Source organism: Mesoplodon densirostris, chromosome 14 (genome assembly GCF_025265405.1).
Source record: "Mesoplodon densirostris isolate mMesDen1 chromosome 14, mMesDen1 primary haplotype, whole genome shotgun sequence".
Classification (NCBI taxonomy): domain Eukaryota; kingdom Metazoa; phylum Chordata; class Mammalia; order Artiodactyla; family Ziphiidae; genus Mesoplodon; species Mesoplodon densirostris.
The window spans coordinates 69,093,825-69,111,523 of record NC_082674.1 but is presented as its reverse complement, the minus strand read 5'-3'; the positions used below and the strand labels follow the sequence as shown (position 1 = coordinate 69,111,523).

The following is a 17,699-nucleotide window of genomic DNA, read 5'->3' as shown; positions in this document are numbered from 1 at the left end:
ACTCTTACTTATTGGGCTTCCAAAGGTACCAAGAGACTTTTAGTTGCAGGTGCACAGCATCTGTAGGGACTCTACAAATATATGTTGAATTGATGAATGAGTGTGCCTTAGGTGGAATAGTGGGATACTACTCAGACGGTCCTATGGGTTGTCTTTTTGCTTTCTGACTGCATTGCACATCAGAGTTCAGACACAACGTGGCAAAGCTTAAAGGACAGGGTGTCTCTCCTCCCACAGGTGACATCAAGGTGCCTGAGGAGGGTGAGGAAGGAGTTAAGTGTGTGTCCTCTTCACACAGATGTGTTGGATTCAAATTTTAGATCTGTAAAGTCTTTTATAAGGAAAGAAAGTTTCCTATTCCAAGTCTCTCATTTTGTGGAGGAAAACTGAGGCTCTGAAACACTTCCTGGTTGAATACCTGAAAACAGAATCTCATCTTAAATAGACTAGGAGATTTTGATATTAAAAGTACCACTCATTTATAACCTTGAATTTGCAGAAAGTAGCTTTTCAGATAGTAAAACATTTCTCGGCTGAAATGAAACAAATACCTCTGGCTAAAACGAAAGAGAGAAAAGCATTTAATTCCACGAACAGCAATAAAAACCACCAATAAAAACCAATAAAATACCACTGCATGATCCTAGATAGGGCTGCTCTCTAAGAAGAGGGCTCCAGCTTTTTGCTGAGGACTAAGTCATAAAAAAAAAAAAAAAAAAAAAAAAAGGAAGCTAGTTCAGACTTTAAGACCTCAAATATAACAACAAAAAAAATCATCAACAGTACTACAAGGGTCAACTTTTTACAGGCAAAGATTTTTGAATTGAAATATTATTATGAAACTAAGCGTTCGTGGTTGTACAATGCAGATTTCAAAGAAGAGGGAGTTAAGGTATGAATATTATAAAAATCTGTAAAGAATAAATAGTGTGAAATATCAGTTCTAACTATCGCTAGGTACTCTCCTAACTATCATACTAGTACCTGACAATGGAGGCTTTCCCTGTCTCCGGTCTCCTGATCAAGCTCAAACACAGGGCTGGACGCTCTGAGAGCCGCTGACCCGTGGAGAGGGTGCTGGCGCCACGCAGTGGTGCAGGGGGGCCACTGCCACTTCGGAAGCCACTAAGGATTTTAACTTAGTAGAGACAGGATCTTGACTTCATTCATTCCATGGGTACAGTAATGGGTGGTGGTATCACTTTCAGGGGCTGAGTTCCAGTCATGGGGCCCTTTGAAGAAATGGCTCAGCCAAGTCCTTGTCAGCAAGCGGGTTCAATTTCACTCTTTCTTATTTGCTTTAGGGGAGAAATGAAAAAAGTGGTTTTTAAACCAAGTTGTTCATCTTCCATGGATAAGAATAAATAAAAGAGCATTTTTCCAAGTGTAAGAAAAGGTTGATAACCTTTAACTACACTAGCCTAGATTCATAAAGTGATACTGGAGTCTGTAGTCACTACAGCTACCATGGGCAGGAAGGTCCCAGAAACGTAGATTTGTCATTCATCTTCCTGGTTCTGAGGCACAATTATTCTTAAAAGTATTATTTGACTCAAACTTCTAGAAATTATTGTCTGAATGTGTCCTTGCCCTACCATTATTTCACTCGATGTGTAGAACTGGCCTGAGTCACTTACTGGAAATAAGACTTTATTCTGCTAAGGCTTTTGTGGATAATTCCTAAAATATTCTCCACTATTCTATTTGAAAGCACCTGAGAAACTGACCTGCTGTTTTGGGGCAAACAGTCACAGGGTGGAGGGTGGGATGGAAGGAGTGTTACATGGACAGGCCTGGGCTTGAATTCCTTTTGGACCATTATTTGATCTGTAAACTTGGGTAAGTCTGTTTGCTTGTTTGATGGTTTTCAAATCTTTCTGCATCTATAATTCTTCACTTATAAAATGGGTACAGGAATGTCTATCTCTTTGGCTTTTATGATTAACAACAACAACAACAACAACAAAAATACAAGCAAAACACCTTGCATAGAGCTTCCCATGTAGAGATGCACATTTTTTAAAAAGCAGTTGTCATTTGCTGCTCCTTCCTTGCGAGGAATATGACGCTCACCCTTTAATACAAATTTCCAGCAGATTTCCAGAAAATTTCCAATAGAGAAGAGGAGGCAGATTTTTGCATGGCTCCATGATTTTTTTTTTTTTAAGAGGATAGAACATCCTTACATTCTGTCCTGTTGCACTTTTGAAACAGTTATGCTTTATAAAGTATTACGTGAAGTGTTCTGTGCCAGGTCCTAGAATCCTCCCATTTTTATCCTGGACTTGTCTCTGCATTACTTTCAAGGTCCGAAGATGGCTGTTCTTTCTTTACACGGTTCTGTTTAGGTGGAGAATTATTATTATTATTATTTTTTTTCTTGTACCTTCTGCTGACATTTCACGGATTCCCTGTGTTAGAACTTTGAAAAGAAAATCTGCTTTGAATGTTGAACTGCAGGGTGTGTAATAGCAGGAGCCATGTTTGGACACATTTTAAAAAATGAGAAAAGAGAAGGATTTTATTTCCTAAATATCGAAGGGAAAATGGTTTCAGTTAATTGAGTGACAACTGGTCAGCTTTTAGGGTCCCTTCAGTTCCTGGTGATAAAGATGCTGGGACAGCAGATTGCAGGCAGGTCTAAGACGCCTTGTGCGAACCAGGAGGACGGGCTGCGCTGGCGGATGAGGCTCTTTCGGGTGCAGAAGAAGAACCACGTTTCCTCCCCTCCCCTGCCCTGACCACAGCCCGTCCTGTAATTAGCGGAGCCGGTCAATCTGAGCTCGGCAAATCACGGGCTTTCCACGAAATAATGGTGATTCTGCTGCTCGTGGACATGGACACCTCGAAACCTGAAAACAGAGAGGATGTTTTTCTTTTTCGTGACGGGGGCGGGGAGGAGAAAAGTGGAAGCGACAGGGGCCCGATGAGTGACACCCGTACACGGTGGAAAAGAAAAGAAAGGGCTTCGATGGGAGCGTGGGAACCGGAGCTCTGCACGGGGAGCTTCAGCGCCCCGAGAGCGTGCCCTGTGCGCGACCTGATTAAGCCCAGGAAGGGGAACGACAGGAGGCTTTTCTGAACCTTCCCTACGGGGCACGGAGCTCCGCGGGGCGCGGGCTGGGCCGGCGTCTCCTCCCGGCCCCGCACCCCGGGTCCCCTGCGCGCGCCGCCTAGGTCGCGACGGCCCCTTCCCTGGATGGACTCCCGCCGCGGCCTCCGGGGCGGGGACAGCGCCGGCCACCGCGCGATCCCTCCGCCCAGAGCTCGCCGGCTCCGAGGCTGGCGGGTCTCGGCGCGCGGCGTGGGCCCCCGGCGAGCGCGGCCGCCGCCCCCGCGGCTCCGGGCCCCGCGTCGCACGCGGGCTCGGCCGGTGCGTCGCGCGCCCGCCCCGGGCCCGTCCTCCCGCCCCGCGGCCCCGGCGCCGCGCCCGCCCCGCCCCGCCCCCGCCTGCGGGCCGCGGCGGGCGGCGGACGGGACATGGGCCGGCTGCTGGCGGCGGAGGGCGGCTGAGGGCGCCGAGGCTCCGCGCCGTGGCCTCGCGTCTCGTGCGCGCCCACCAGGCGCCGCGCCCGCTCGCGGCGGGGACCCGGCCGGTGCGTTGCAGACCTCCGGCCCCGCGGCGGCGGCTCTCGCTGCCCGCTCCGTGCCGGGCCCGGCGGGCGGCCCTGCCCGCTCCGGGGCGATGCGCTGAGCGCACCGAGGGCCGAGCTCCGGGACGACGGCCGAGCTCGGGGACGACGGCGGCGGGGGGAGCCGAGCCCATGGAGCCGGCGGGTACCCGGCGGAGCCGGCGGACGCCGCCGCCGCCGCCGCCGCTGCCGCTGCCGCTGCTGCTGCTGCCGCTGCTCCTGCAGGTGGCGGGGCCGGCGGGCGCCCTGGCCGAGACGCTGCTGGACGCATCGCGGGCCATGGGCACCAGCTCCAGCCCGCCCAGCCCCGCGAGCGTGGTGGCTCCGGGCACGACGCCGTTCGAGGAGAGCCGACTGCCCGTGTTCACCCTGGATTACCCCCACGTGCAGATCCCCTTCGAGATCACCCTGTGGATCCTGCTGGCCTCCCTGGCCAAGATCGGTGAGCGAGCTGGACCCGCGGGGTGCGGCGGGGACCAAGGCCGGGAGGGTGCCCGGATCGGCGAGTTGACCTCTGGGTCGTGGCCGCCTCCCCGTGGACCAGGGCAGGGAGGACAGAGCAGCTTCAATGAAAGGGACCCTGGGAGGGGCAGTTTCATGCTTTGGCTCTTGAGTGGACCTTGGCCTGGAAATAGCCCCGGAGTTTTAACCCGTACAAACTTAGCGATTTGCGTCTTGCTCTGCCTGGAACGCCGAGTGTGAGAGCCCCCTGCTAAAGCTGAGACCTCTTTACTGAGGAAGGAGGGCAGTGGGCTGAAGTTCATGAGTCTCACCTACTGGGAGAGGGGTGCCAGCAGCACCCAGGCTAGAACGGTGGAAGCCCTGGATGCTTTGGAGAGAGGCGTGCCTTGGCAGGGACGCAGACCTTGCTGTGCACCTGACTAGTGAGGTGCCTGGAAGGGGACCAGGGCCACCTGAGTGTCTGCAGCACGACGGGGACGCCCTGTCTCCTCCCTTCCTCGGGGCTGAGGCTGTCACTCTCCAGGAAGCACTTTCGTGGTGACTGAGGCCAGTGAAGCCAGATGCATGTTTCAAAATAATTAACCCACGTTTCCAAACGACCTTTTAGTCTCCTTTGGAAAGCAGGAGCCTCCGAATGGAGCTTCTCATCTTCATTTATTTTCACCCCACATAAACTTTTGTTAGGATCGTGGAGCTTTACGTTATTTGTACTTTATATTTTAAATACTTTTTAATTTAAAATACGGCAACTACTGTTGTTGTAATGATTCCAAAAAGTTATCAGGTCGACAGAATTTATGCATTATTGCGTCTGTTTTATACATCTGCTCCTTGAGAGGTCCCATGCTCTCAGGTCTCCATAAAGGATGAAAAGAAACATTGCTGCATCCCCAAGCCTAGAGATTGGTGGGAGAGATGGCATACACCACAGCACTCATAATCCGGGAAAGTGCTGGGTGGGATCAGACATTCAGAAAAGATGATACGTAGTGTGGGGAGGAGGGAAGCACTTCCTCATGCCGAGGATGCGTTTAAACTAGGTTTTCAAGGATGAGCAGAAGATGGTCAATTGGAGATGAAATGGAACAACATTCCAGAGAGGAAAAAGCAAAGGCCTAAATTGAGAGGGAAGCACAAAGCAGGGATGGTTTATAGAAAGTGCAGGGTGCAGGAGGTAAGCCCGGAACAAACCTTCCATGTCAGGTTAAGTGAACTAGATTCTGTTAATGGTGACCAAAGGAGGCAAGTGCTATTTAAAGGCTTTGCAGCCTGTAATTGCCTGGTTTTGATATGGCTCTACTAGTTGAGTGTTTTCATTTCGCCTGGGAAATGGAATAAGGGGGAAAGGCTGTCCCCGTCTATTATGCACATTTGCATAAACTCGTTCCCTGTCATAGTAAACGCTGGTGCCATCTCATGCGGTCCTCACAGTAGCCCTGCCAAGTAGGGAGGGCAGATATTAATACCCACTCGGTAGAGGTGGAAACTGAAACTCGGAGAGTCTGCCCGAGTTGCCCACGGACGCACAAAGTGCGGAGCCAAGCGCAGGCTCTGTCTACCGTTTCTCTCTCTGAGCCTCTGTCACTGAAGGGGTGCTTCCATGCCCTGTTTCCATGACTGCTTCTCTGTTGCCATCTCTATTCAATTATAGCTCTTTCTTCTGTTCCTCCCTCCTGATTATTTTAATCTGATCAATCACACTAATAACAGCCGCTAGTAGTCACTTAGTAGTCACTTAAGTTCATTAGCTCTAATTTTCACAACCACCCGGGGCAGGTATGATGACCCCGTTTCAGATAGAAGGAAACTGAGAGCCGGGGAAGTTACCTTGCTGCGGGATGGCGAGCCAGAATTCCAGCCGGCTCTGCAAGATATCTCATCTTCCTGTCTACCCTGGAGGCTTGTTTGGTGTCAGGCTTAAATGAGAAGAGATCTGTATACCCTTCTTAGGACAGTGCTGGGCCTGCAGCGAGCGCTGAATATTGCCACCATCAGGAGTGGTGGAAGAGTAGCAGGGCTTACTCTGCCGGTTTTCTGGCACTACGGTTCCTGTTCCCCTGGACTGGGCTGCCTCTTGCATTTTCCTGCTTCTGTTTTAGGCTCTGCCTTTTCCAAGCGTTCTTATTCTGAGCATTGCCTTTTTATACTTGCTTTTTTCTATCACAATCCATTCCTCTTATGTGACGTTATCATGTTAATTGTACGGTATTTTATCAGAAGGCGTTCTTGCTTGTGTGAGCTCATAGGTGTATTTATCTGCCTGTGGGCAGTGTTCGCATCCAGATGTGTTTCTGTTCCCTGGCCCTTGCTGTCCTGCCTGTCTCTTTGCCTGTACCCAAAGTGGAGCTTCCCTGACTACTGTTTCCTCTTTCCTCCCTGCACCTGAGGTGGTGCCGAGATGGAAACAGACAGATGTTCGTATCTCCCAGCCAGAACGGTCTGAGTGGAGTGGAGACCACCGTGGTGGGGTGAAGGCTACGGTTCTCAAGAGAAATAAGTGTAGGCTTCCAGTACCAAAAGCTAGTGCTTGAGGGTCTTTTCTAGGTGCTGCCTTGATACAATCCAACCCTGTCCTCTTGCTGCTGCGCTGTTCCCAGAGGAGCTGGGAAATGCCCAGGGATCCCCCCTCTACTTCCCCTAGGCCCTCAGCTTTCTCTTTGGCTTTGGAGAAGACTGTGCTGGTACCAAGGGCACTTTTACAGCCCATTAAACTGTGGTCTGGCCATTCAGATTCTACTTTAACTCTTGCACTGGAAAAACTGTTGCTTTGGCAGGACTCATATGACTTAATTGGCTCACATTTGGGTAGGGTGATGAATTGAGCAGTGCAGGGGGATGTGAGGCTATGGGGTAACAGGAGTGTTAACACATGCAAAATGCCTTGGTTTCTATTTGGGGTACTTTTATGCTGTGTACCTAATGTACCTGAGCTTACCTGCCCCAGAGAACATGGAGAAATGTTGCTAGTGATTAAGCTGAATGGGGATCACAGATCGCCCCCAATGGAGGCTCCTAATAGCATTTGTAGGAGGTTGAAATCATGCCCGAGGGTGAATTCAGAATCGTTTTTGATATTGCTGCACAATATAAACTTAGAAATAACTACAGTCAGAAGTGAGAATATGCATTTTTGGCAGAGTATTGAATGATTCAGCTTTTCATTGTTTTACTTGATTATCAGGGATAATCGACTTTCTAATTGTTTGGTCAAAAAGAAAGTTCTGTAGGAAAGAAAGTTTCCTAAAATGATGACGATGGTGATGTTGTGTATGTGTGTGTGAAGTAGGTTAAATAAATAGAAGAACATAGCAAATTCAGTCCTCCTTTGAAAAGTTAAAAAAAATTTTTTTGGCAAGAAACGCCTCCCAATTTGTTTTTCACTTAGATCCTCATGCATGTGAACTCTTATTGTTCTTTCATTTTGAATGTTTATATTTCGAATGAACTGTTTTTTTTTTTTTTGCGGTACGTGGGCCTCTCACTGTTGTGGCCTCTCCCGTTGCGGAGCACAGGCTCCGGACGCGCAGGTTCAGCGGCCATGGCTCACGGGCCCAGCCGCTCCGCGGCATGTGGGATCTTCCCGGACCGGGGCACAAACCCATGTCCCCTGCATCGGCAGGCGAAACTCTCAACCACTGCGCCACCAGGGAAGCCCTGAACTGTTGATTTTTTAAACAGTTATAAATGCTTACTTTGCTTGGTAAATCCTGTATACAGGGATGGAGTTCTACAGCTTGGAATAATAGGTAGCCAAAGAATGAAGAAGAGAAAATTTTCCTAGAGTGTTCTAAGATTGTGTCCTCTGATTTCCTTGCCCATGATGTGGGTCAGTGGGATTTGTCCTAAACTGGGTAAACTTGGGCATGCATTCAGGGTGCTGGGACAAAGCAGTGGGTCCCCTGCTGTTTAAAGTAACAAAGCCCCCTTCTGTGTCCTCTGTGTTTCCCCAGACAGCCCCTCATTTATCTTACAGTCTTGGGAAGCTGGCCTGTTTGCCTCTTCCAGGTGTCAGCTCTCACCTGCCCTTTTCACTTCCTTTACCCTTGAACTTGGGCTTAGGATGCAGCATTTTCCACTTCTCTTCTTCCTGTTGTCTTGAAATTAAATAACTTGTATTATTATTTTAAGGGAAAGACAAAGCCATTTGGTCCATGAAGGTTTCTCCTCTGGGCTCCAGACTATCCTGAATTTAAAATAGAAACCAGACTTTCTTTGGTTAATATATCCACCTGATTACTGAGATCCTGATCTCTGGAAAAACCTATCCTTGCCTTTGATCTGTTTCTTTTTGTCATATTTTGTTTTCCTGAAGCATATTTACTGGCTGGTTGGTCAGTGGATGAAGCTCATGGCCTTCACTTATTATTTGAACCACATCTCACTTTGAACATACGTCTAAAGCCAGGTCCTCCTGATGGCCTGTGTTTGTTCCTAATAAAGCTCAAAGAAGACTTCTAATTTCTTACTGTCTCAAAACCTCCAACTCTTCCTATTGGGCCAACCATACATTTCCTGTTTTCTGTCCAAAGGATGACTTCAGTGGGTCTCTTTCTAAAGACTGTTTCAGGTGCCTTCTAGAATTATCACTGCACTCTACCACAGACATATTTTTGTACCTTTAAAAATAATAGGAGGTGATTTTCTACCCCAAATATTACTCTTTGTATCAACTTTAAGAATGAGAATAATATTTATCATTAATAAGATGCTTTATTTTTTACAGAATTCTTTCATATAGCTTGAAGCCCTAAAGAAGTATACAAAGAACCTTTTGTGTAAACTTATTTGTTCCTTGTAGGGTTTAAAAAACTCACTGTAAAACCAAGTGAATTGGATGGTTTGTATATGGGTAGATTTTCACCAATGATTTAATTGCTTTAAAGTTTATAGTTGTTTGGCTTATCTATGTCCTCTTAGTTCAGTTTTGGAATCTGTATTTTTATTTTTCTAGAAAGTCATTATTTCATTTGTGTTTTTAAACTTATGGGAAGAAAATTATTTTTTATGATTGTAAAAATCTCCACTTTGTATTTAAGTTCTACTTTATTATTCCTAATATTGTTATTTTTATCTTTCTTTACTTTGATCAAAATTCATAGAAGTTTATACATTTTTCTGGTTGGCTTCTTTTTCAAAGAATTAGATTCTGGTTGGCTTCTAATTTATCAATTTCTGAACTTTATTATTTAGTTACTCCTACTTTATTTGGGTGTATTTTGTTATTTTTATTTTTTTTTGCGGTACATGGGCCTTTCAGTGTTGTGGCCTCTCCCGTTGCAGAGCACAGGCTCCGGATGCGCAGGCCCAGCAGCCATGGCTCACGGGCCCAGCCGCTCCGCGGCATGTGGGATCTTCCCGGACCAGGGCACGAGCCCGTGTCCCCTGCATTGGCAGGCGGATTCTCAACCACTGCGCCACCAGGGAAGCGCGTATTTTGTTATTTTTTTAAAAAAATGTTGAATTGAAAGCTTAGCTCATTAATTATTGAATTTACTTGCTTTCCAATATGTTGACTCCCACCTTACAAGGGTAATTAATCCCTGAAAAAACACTTACAGTTGAAAACATATTTAACATTGCTTTCAATATTTTCAATGATAAATATTTTTATGAACTCATAAGCTCCACAGTTGGCATGGCTAAATGACATTAGTCTTATTAAAATGGACAAAGGTATTTCAGTAGTTTACTTTAGTTGTTATAACTTCTCATAAGCCATTTTCCCTTAATATATTTTTTCAAAATATGACTACTTGTTCTCATTAAATTCAAAGCAATGAAAAACTGACACTTGACGATGTTACAAATAAAACGTATTCATGATACTCTAAGTTATGTAAATTTATCTTTATTGCAAATTATAATAATAACAATAAACAACATGGCAAAGACTAAAGAATTCAGCGAGATGATGCAACCATCTGTATTCTGAGGAGAACTTAACACAACATATTAGTGATAAAACTGAAAAGATGACTGCGTGATGTATCAGCCACCAATTTAAAGTCTGTAAAATCCAATTTGGTCTTTATGAAGTCAAATAAATGCTTTATGAGATGAAATAGTATTAAATGAAACTCTTCTTAAATATGAATTCTCATGACCCAAATGGGTATAACTTAGAGGAATGGCAATATATGTATTTAAGGCTAGAAGTATATCCTTCTGATCCTATTTTAGTTGCATTGCATAGATTTGATATAAAGAGTTTTCACTGTTCAGTTTTCAGTATTTTAAAATTTTCTTGAGATTTTTTTAATTGTAGCCCATTGATTATTTAGAATTGTAGTAGTTCATTAATAAACATGAATGAGATGTGTGGTTATTTTTTATTTTATTCATATTTTAGTCCATTTTGGTTATATAGACTTGGTTGATTTTTGATACTGATTGAGATGTCCTCTGTGACTTAATAGGTGGTCATTTAAAAATACATGTCAAGGCTTGCTGGAAAAAGATTGTGTATTCTCTGTTTATCATGTGCAGGGTTTTATACAGGCACATGTGCACATATACAGACACGCTTATATACATACCCACAGAGGACTAGATGAAATTTCAAATTACGGTGTTCTAATCTTTAATAGCGTTACTAATTTTTTGGGCTACTTTATATTTTAGGTTCTGGGGTACATTAAAATCAACCTCTAAGATTGTGATGTCAATTGCTGTTTGTAATTTTCTCATTTTTTGCTTTATATAGCAATATTTTGATGCTATGTTATTAGGTACATACTAGTTCAATACTGTTATATCTTCTGAGTGAATTCTTCCTTTACTTTTTAAGTTACGTATTAACTTCCCTATTTTAAATAATTTTTTTGTGGCTCAGAGTCTATTTTTTATATATTCCTACTGCTATTCAAAATAACTTCATTTTGCATATGTATTTTTTTCTGTATCTATGTTTTTCACATCTATATTTTCCAGACATATCTTTTCCCTTACCATAACTATCAAATCAACTGGATAATTTTCCTTTAACTGTAGCTCATTAAACCACTTGTAGCTGATTTTGTATCTTTAATTTAAATTTTCAAATATCTGTAGTTTAAGGAGACATATAATTACATATATTGTGCATAATGATATATTTGGACTTTGCTCTCTGTTTACTGTGCTTTTACTTGGTGTCTTCAGTTTTCTTTTCTTGCCATATTTTGGCTTAGTCAAATTTTTCCTTCTTTTTTTTAATACATTATCATACATTCTGTTTCTATTCCTTTTGTGGTTACACTTCAGTTTTAATATGATTACCTGCTTTAGCAGGAGCCAGGCCAGACTGCCTTGGCTCTCATCCCAGGTACATTTTCCTACATATTTTGTAGTTGTATGATTTTTGGCGCATAACTTAAATTCTGAGATGTTTTCTGGGATGTTTACTTGGTAGTGGTCTGTTTTCCTCATGCTGTGAAAGGTTCTTACAAAATGGTTTTGAGTGCTCTTGCTGGGACCCAGGGTTTCAGTGATTGGTTTTTAGTGTTAGCTTGATTTTAACTTGGTTCTCAGTTTGGCTTTCCTATATGACTCAAGAATTTGGTTTTCCTAAATGACTCAAGGTAAATAGATCTTATATATATATTATAAGGTGGGGTAGACCTTGAATTTTATACTTCACAGTTGAATTTTCCCTCTGCCATAAAAAGTTGACATGTTTCCTTCCATTTTTCCTGGCTATAGGCAACTTTTACTATTTATTTTTTTATTTAGGACAAAGTAGCTCTTGGAACTCAGGAATTTATGCACGAGTCCTTCCCTTACTGGTGTGAAGTCACATTTCTTGTCCTCATGTAGGTATTCAAACGTCAGATCCTAGCACACAGGGCAGGTATTTTGTCTGGAATCCCCCTGGTTCACTGTGGCTTGAAATCCTACTGACATCTCTTGTTTTGATTTCTCTCCTTATTCCTGGTTTCCTATACATTTTCCTTTATTTTGAGCGTGGCTAGATATCAATATTATATGTTTGTAGTAAGAGGAGGCTCTGTGTCCACATTGTTGGATTACTCACTGACATTTTACATGGTACTTTTAAAAAAAGTGCTTTCTATGTAATATTTAAAGTCCATGGACATGTCCTCCTTATGGACTATCATAATGGGTTCTCTTTAATGTAAGGTGAAAATAGTATGCACTTTCCTAATTTTTCAGTATGAAGGATTTGATTATTCTGCCTTTGTTTTATCTGCTATATTTCCATACTTGGATAGAAGAGCAATAAATAGCTCAGCAGTTGAAGAAGTGTTGGACCTACATTTTGGAAAAGATATCTCCAGATTAGAAGTAGGAAGACCCTGTTCAGTTCCACTTCTGCATCAACTTTGCGTTGTGATCCTGGCAAGTCTTCCCTACTTAGTTCTTGCATTTAATTAGTAGAAGTAGGGATCTTTATCTGTGTCATCTGTTTAATATTTCCATGGGGATAATATGAGATACTCTGTAGGGAAGGAAAACATTTACAACTAAGATTTTACTTCTATAGCAAAAGAAACTTAGGCCAAGAGAAACATGTGTTCATTACATCATTACCCATGTGTGAACATGGGTGTCTTGTCATGCTGAATGAGACACGCACAGTTATAGTTTACTCTCTTGCAGTTACATCTCTTAAATGTAATGAATCATAATTGATGTACTTCCTGCAACAATCCTGCACATTGTTCATCACTGTCCAAGGGCTTTCTTCATCTTGACTTTTATAGTTTATTCCTGTTTGAAGATGTGTGTATTCCTCTCCCTCTTCAGTTGTTCCAGGGGAGGGCACAGGAATCTCTCTGAAGGCCTTCTTTGTGGTTGTGACAAAATCATATGTTTTAATTTCTTTTAATTTAATTTTTTAATTGGAGTCGAGTTGATTTCCAGTGTTGTGTTAGTTTCAGGTGTACAGCAAAGTGACTCAGTTATTCAATACATATATATGTGTGTGTATATATATATATATATATATATATATATATATATATATATTCTTCTTCAGATTCTTTTCCCTTATAGCTTATTATAAAATATTGAGTGTAATTCTCTGTGCTATATAGTTGGTGTAGCCACTATGGAGAACACTATGGAGGTTCCTTAAAAAACTAAATATATTGGGGCTTCCCTGGTGGCGCAGTGGTTGAGAGTCCGCCTGCCGATGCAGGGGACGCGGGTTCGTGCCCCGGTCCAGGAAGATCCCACATGCCGCGGAGCGGCTGGGCCCGTGAGCCATGGCTGCTGAGCCTGTGTGTCCGGAGCCTGTGCTCCACAACGGGAGAGGTCACAACAGTGAGAGGCCCGCATACTGCAAAAAAACAAGACAAAACAAAACAAAGCAAAAACTAAATATAGAGCTACCATATCATCTTGCAATCCCACTCCTGGGCATACATCCGGAGAAAACTGTAATTCAAAAATATACATGTACCCCAGTGTTCATTGCAGCACTATTTACGATAACCAAGACATGGAAGCAACCTAAATGTCCATCAACAGAGGGATGGATAAAGAAGATGTGGTACATATATACCACTCCTCCTCCTCCCCCTCCCCTCTTCCTTCATATATACACATATATATGCGTGTATACGTATATGTATATATATGTTTATATGTGTGTATATATGTGTGTGTGTATACACACACAGACATACACGCGCGCGCACACACACACACACACACACACAATGGAATATTACTCAGCTAAGAAAAAGAATGAAATAATGCCATTTGGAGCAACATAGATGGACCTAGAGATGATCATACTAAGTGAAGTAAACTGGACAAAGGCAAATACCACATGATATCACTTATATGTGGAATCTAAAAAAAATGTTACAAATGAACTTATATACAAAACATAAGTAGATTCACAGACATAGAAAACAAACTTATGGTTACCAAAGGGGAAATCGGGGGAGGGAGAAATTAGGAGTTTGGGGTTAACAGATACACACTACTATATATGAAATAGATAACCAGCAAGGACAAAGTCATAGTTTAAAGGTGAATTTCATGTCATTCCTTAGTGTTGGCATACAAAGGCTCACGTGTTGAAAGACAGAAAAATCAAATTCACCATTACGTTTAGCAATCTCAACTGAAAATGAAACAGAGTACACATGCCCACCCTGCGTTGGAGGAACTCCTCTAAGGCAGCCTAAAGGTTTTGTTAACCATTGGACGCCCCCTATGGAGGCACAGGGCCGTGAAACACCCCGTTGCCATATTTCTGTACTCTGCCACTGCCGTTTCTGCTGCTCCCGATTCCTGAGCTTGTTTCCTGTGATCCACGGGCTGGGAAACCTAAGCGGTGCGATGCGCCCCAGCACAGTCTTCTACTGTGGCATGGAGGGTGGAGATGGGTGAGGCTGGGTGGCTTCTTTCATAGAGTAACAATAGCTAACAAGGATGGAGCCTTATTCCATGCCAGGTATTTAGGTCAGGTGCGTTACACCCATTATCTTATTTAATCCTCACAGCAACCCCGGGAGGCAGGCACCATTAGGAACCCCAGTTTTAAAAATTAGATGAGGAGGGGCTTCCCTGGTGCCACAGTGGTTGAGAGTCCGCCTGCCGATGCAGGGGACGTGGGTTCGTGCCCTGGTCTGGGAAGATCCCACATGCCGTGGAGCGGCTGGGCCTGTGAGCCATGGCCGCCGAGCCTGCACGTCCGGAGCCTGTGCTCCACAACGGGAGAGGCTGCAACAGTGAGAGGTCCGCGTACCGCAAACCAAAACCAAACCAAACCAAAACAAAACAAAAAATTAGATGAGGAAACAGGTTCAGAGAGCCTAGGTGTCACAGCTGTTAAGTGGAAGGGGTGGGTCTGCGGCAGGTGTACTTGGTCACTCTGCTGTGCCTCACCCTGTCACCCTGCCTTCCATGGAGACGAATATGAAGTTCTAGACCTCCATCCGTGGTCTCCGGAGTGCCTTGATGTGCCTTGTCTTGCTCACCCTTAACCTGGCCTGAGCTTGAGTTTCCTGCTGGAGCCTTATTACGTCATTTGGACCGTCTCAGATTTTCACTGTAAAGTTGGACAAAAATAACATCCTGTCTGCTTCGTAGGGTCATTGTGTGGACCAACTGAAATAACATGTGAAAGCAAGTTGTGACTGCAGAGTTAAGGTGAGTGTGATCTCACGGTGACTCTGCACTGCGTAGGACAGAAAACGCTACGAGAAGGCAAAGTAACCTCACTCCTAAGTAGTATCAGAGCTAGAACATGCATCTAAAATTCCTTAATCTTGGTCTAGCCTTCTCCACCTCCCTAACTTAGAGAAGGTAGAATTCTAATGCTTTTGAAATATATTTTTAACATATTAAGGATTCATAGGTTAGAGGTTCAACCCATTATAACTTGAGCTACCATGTAAATTTTAATAGGACAAAGTTCTACTTCAACAAATTTACAGGAGAAAAGATGTTAAATCTATTTCACTGTTGCACACACATACTTACTGAACTGCGTGCGCACACACACGTGCACATAGACACATATGCACACTTTAGGATGTAAGCTCCATGAAGGAAGGGAATTTATCTATTTGACTCACTGTTTAGAACAGTGCCTGGCACGTAGTAGGTACTCAATAAACAATCATTGTGTAAATAAATAACTAAATAATATTTAAAGATGCTTTTTGTTTCATCTCACTTAAATCAGGTGGTAGCGAAGGTTACCATCCATCCTGGTTTGTCCATGGTGTTCATGGTTTACATTTCTTGTCCTAGCACATATCTTAATACTGTGCCCTTTCCCTCTGAAATATACTCGCTTGTATGGTAATTCACTCAGTCACTTATCATGCGTCTGTGTTTATTGCACATGCTTGGTGTGGTGACTTAGGCTCTGTTGCCCAAAAATCTGAGTTCACCCACTTACTAGCTGTGGATCCGGGGGTGAGTTAATAAACCTCTATAACCTCAGTTCTTTCATGTGTAGGATAATGACAGTCATTTCCTGATAGGGTTGTTGGGAGGATACAGTTAATCCACTTAGAAAACTTGCTGCCTTACAGGCCTTGGAGATTTGGTTAGCCCTTGGATGAGAACAGATGTCCTGTTTCCTTCTCCAAAGCCTCAGAGCATTATGCCCCCCAAAGTCTCTCCTGTCCAGTGGTTCTGTAGCAAGTCGTCAGATTGTCTAGATGTTCCTGTCTCCTGCTGTTGGTGTTATGCAAAAGTTTCTCTCTAAATCATGCATATTTCGGTATCTGATATTGCACACATTTAAAAATCATCATTCTGCTTTTGTAAGCTAATTTACAATGGAAAAGAAAATGCTTCATTTTATCCCAGGTTCCTGTCTTGAAACTGAAGACTCAGAGTCAAGTGAGCCCTTCTCTGCAGGGGCAGCCTCTCTTCCAGACCCTCATCCTGACACCCCCGAGCTGCTGAGTCTACTCAGTGTCATTGGGGTCCCCAGACATGTCCACTCACACACAGGCAGGGGAAATGCGCCTTTCAGTAGATTTCCAAGTCCCTTTGTGTACACACGGGGCTCCTTTAGGAATCTGGATGGGAATGAGTTTTAAAACAAATGCTACCCAAAGTCATTATTGCTATTTTAAAACTGTCCGCCGACCCTCTCTATCACCAGTACCCTAAAGCAGGATTACATGTTGGCTGACTGTACATTTTCTCTAACAAAACACTGGAATGGTGAGGAGGAGGGATGATGAGAAATGGAAGCCCCCCCTTTTCTACCTGATTGAAGTTTCCCTTCCGCAGGGTTGGGAATGATACACTGTTGGTGTCAGCTGGTCTCCTTAGGAGAATAGGCATCATTCTTTTTGTTTTTTGTTTTTTTTGTTTGCTTATTTGTTTGTTTTTTGCTGTACGCGGGCCCCTCACTGTTGTGGCCTCTCCCGTTGCGGAGCACAGGCTCTGGACGCGCAGGCTCAGCGGCCATGGCTCACGGGCCCAGCCGCTCCGCGGCATGTGGGATCTTCCCGGACCGGGGCACGAACCCGCGTCCCCTGCATCGGCAGGCGGACTCTCAACCACTGTGCCACCAGGGAAGCAGGAGAATGGGCATCATTCCTTGTGCCTTCTCTGGTGAACTGTCTGGAAGGCCAGGAAGATGCCGCCTCTGGCTTGAGCTCACATTTTTAAGGGAATTAGAAAATATATTTGCCAGCTTGCAACAGCTCCAGCCCCAGTCTCTCTGTGCCCTGTAGTCCCGGCTGACTTTCTGTAGGGCTTTTATCACTGTCTGACATGTGGTTGTTTGTTTATTAGCTGCTCTGTACTCACTGTCCCTCCTTCCTCCTGTAGAGGTTTCTGGGATTGATACGTTGTATCTTTTGTGTTTGTCTACCTCTGTGGAGCTTGGAACGCTGGGTGGTAAAACTTACCGTGTCTACATTCTCAATACTCTTTTATATTTTCAGTTGTTTGACATCTAGCATCCATGTTGCTTCTCACAGGAGTCTTTATTTTGTTTTACCTCATCCTTAACCCGGCTTTTAAGTGCTGATGGTTTTGCCAAAGGGATTGGTTGATTTGGTAGCTAATGTATGTATTTAACGACTTTACTCTCTGCAGTGATTTTTGTTTGTTTGTTTTTTTCTTTTCATTTGATCTCACTGTTTTCAATTTTGTGTTTTGAAGTCACATGACATC

General features: G+C 44.1%; 1 protein-coding gene across 1 annotated transcript in view; it reads left to right on the top strand.

Moving 5' to 3' along the window:
• The first annotated feature begins 3,764 nt into the window (after positions 1–3,764).
• The window catches only part of SLC9A2 (solute carrier family 9 member A2), an 87,573-nt gene continuing 73,638 nt past the window's right edge, over positions 3,765–17,699 (top strand). The window contains exon 1 of the mRNA XM_060117718.1: positions 3,765–4,074. Coding sequence (XP_059973701.1) covers positions 3,765–4,074 — 310 coding nt within the window. The remainder of the gene's footprint in view (positions 4,075–17,699) is intronic.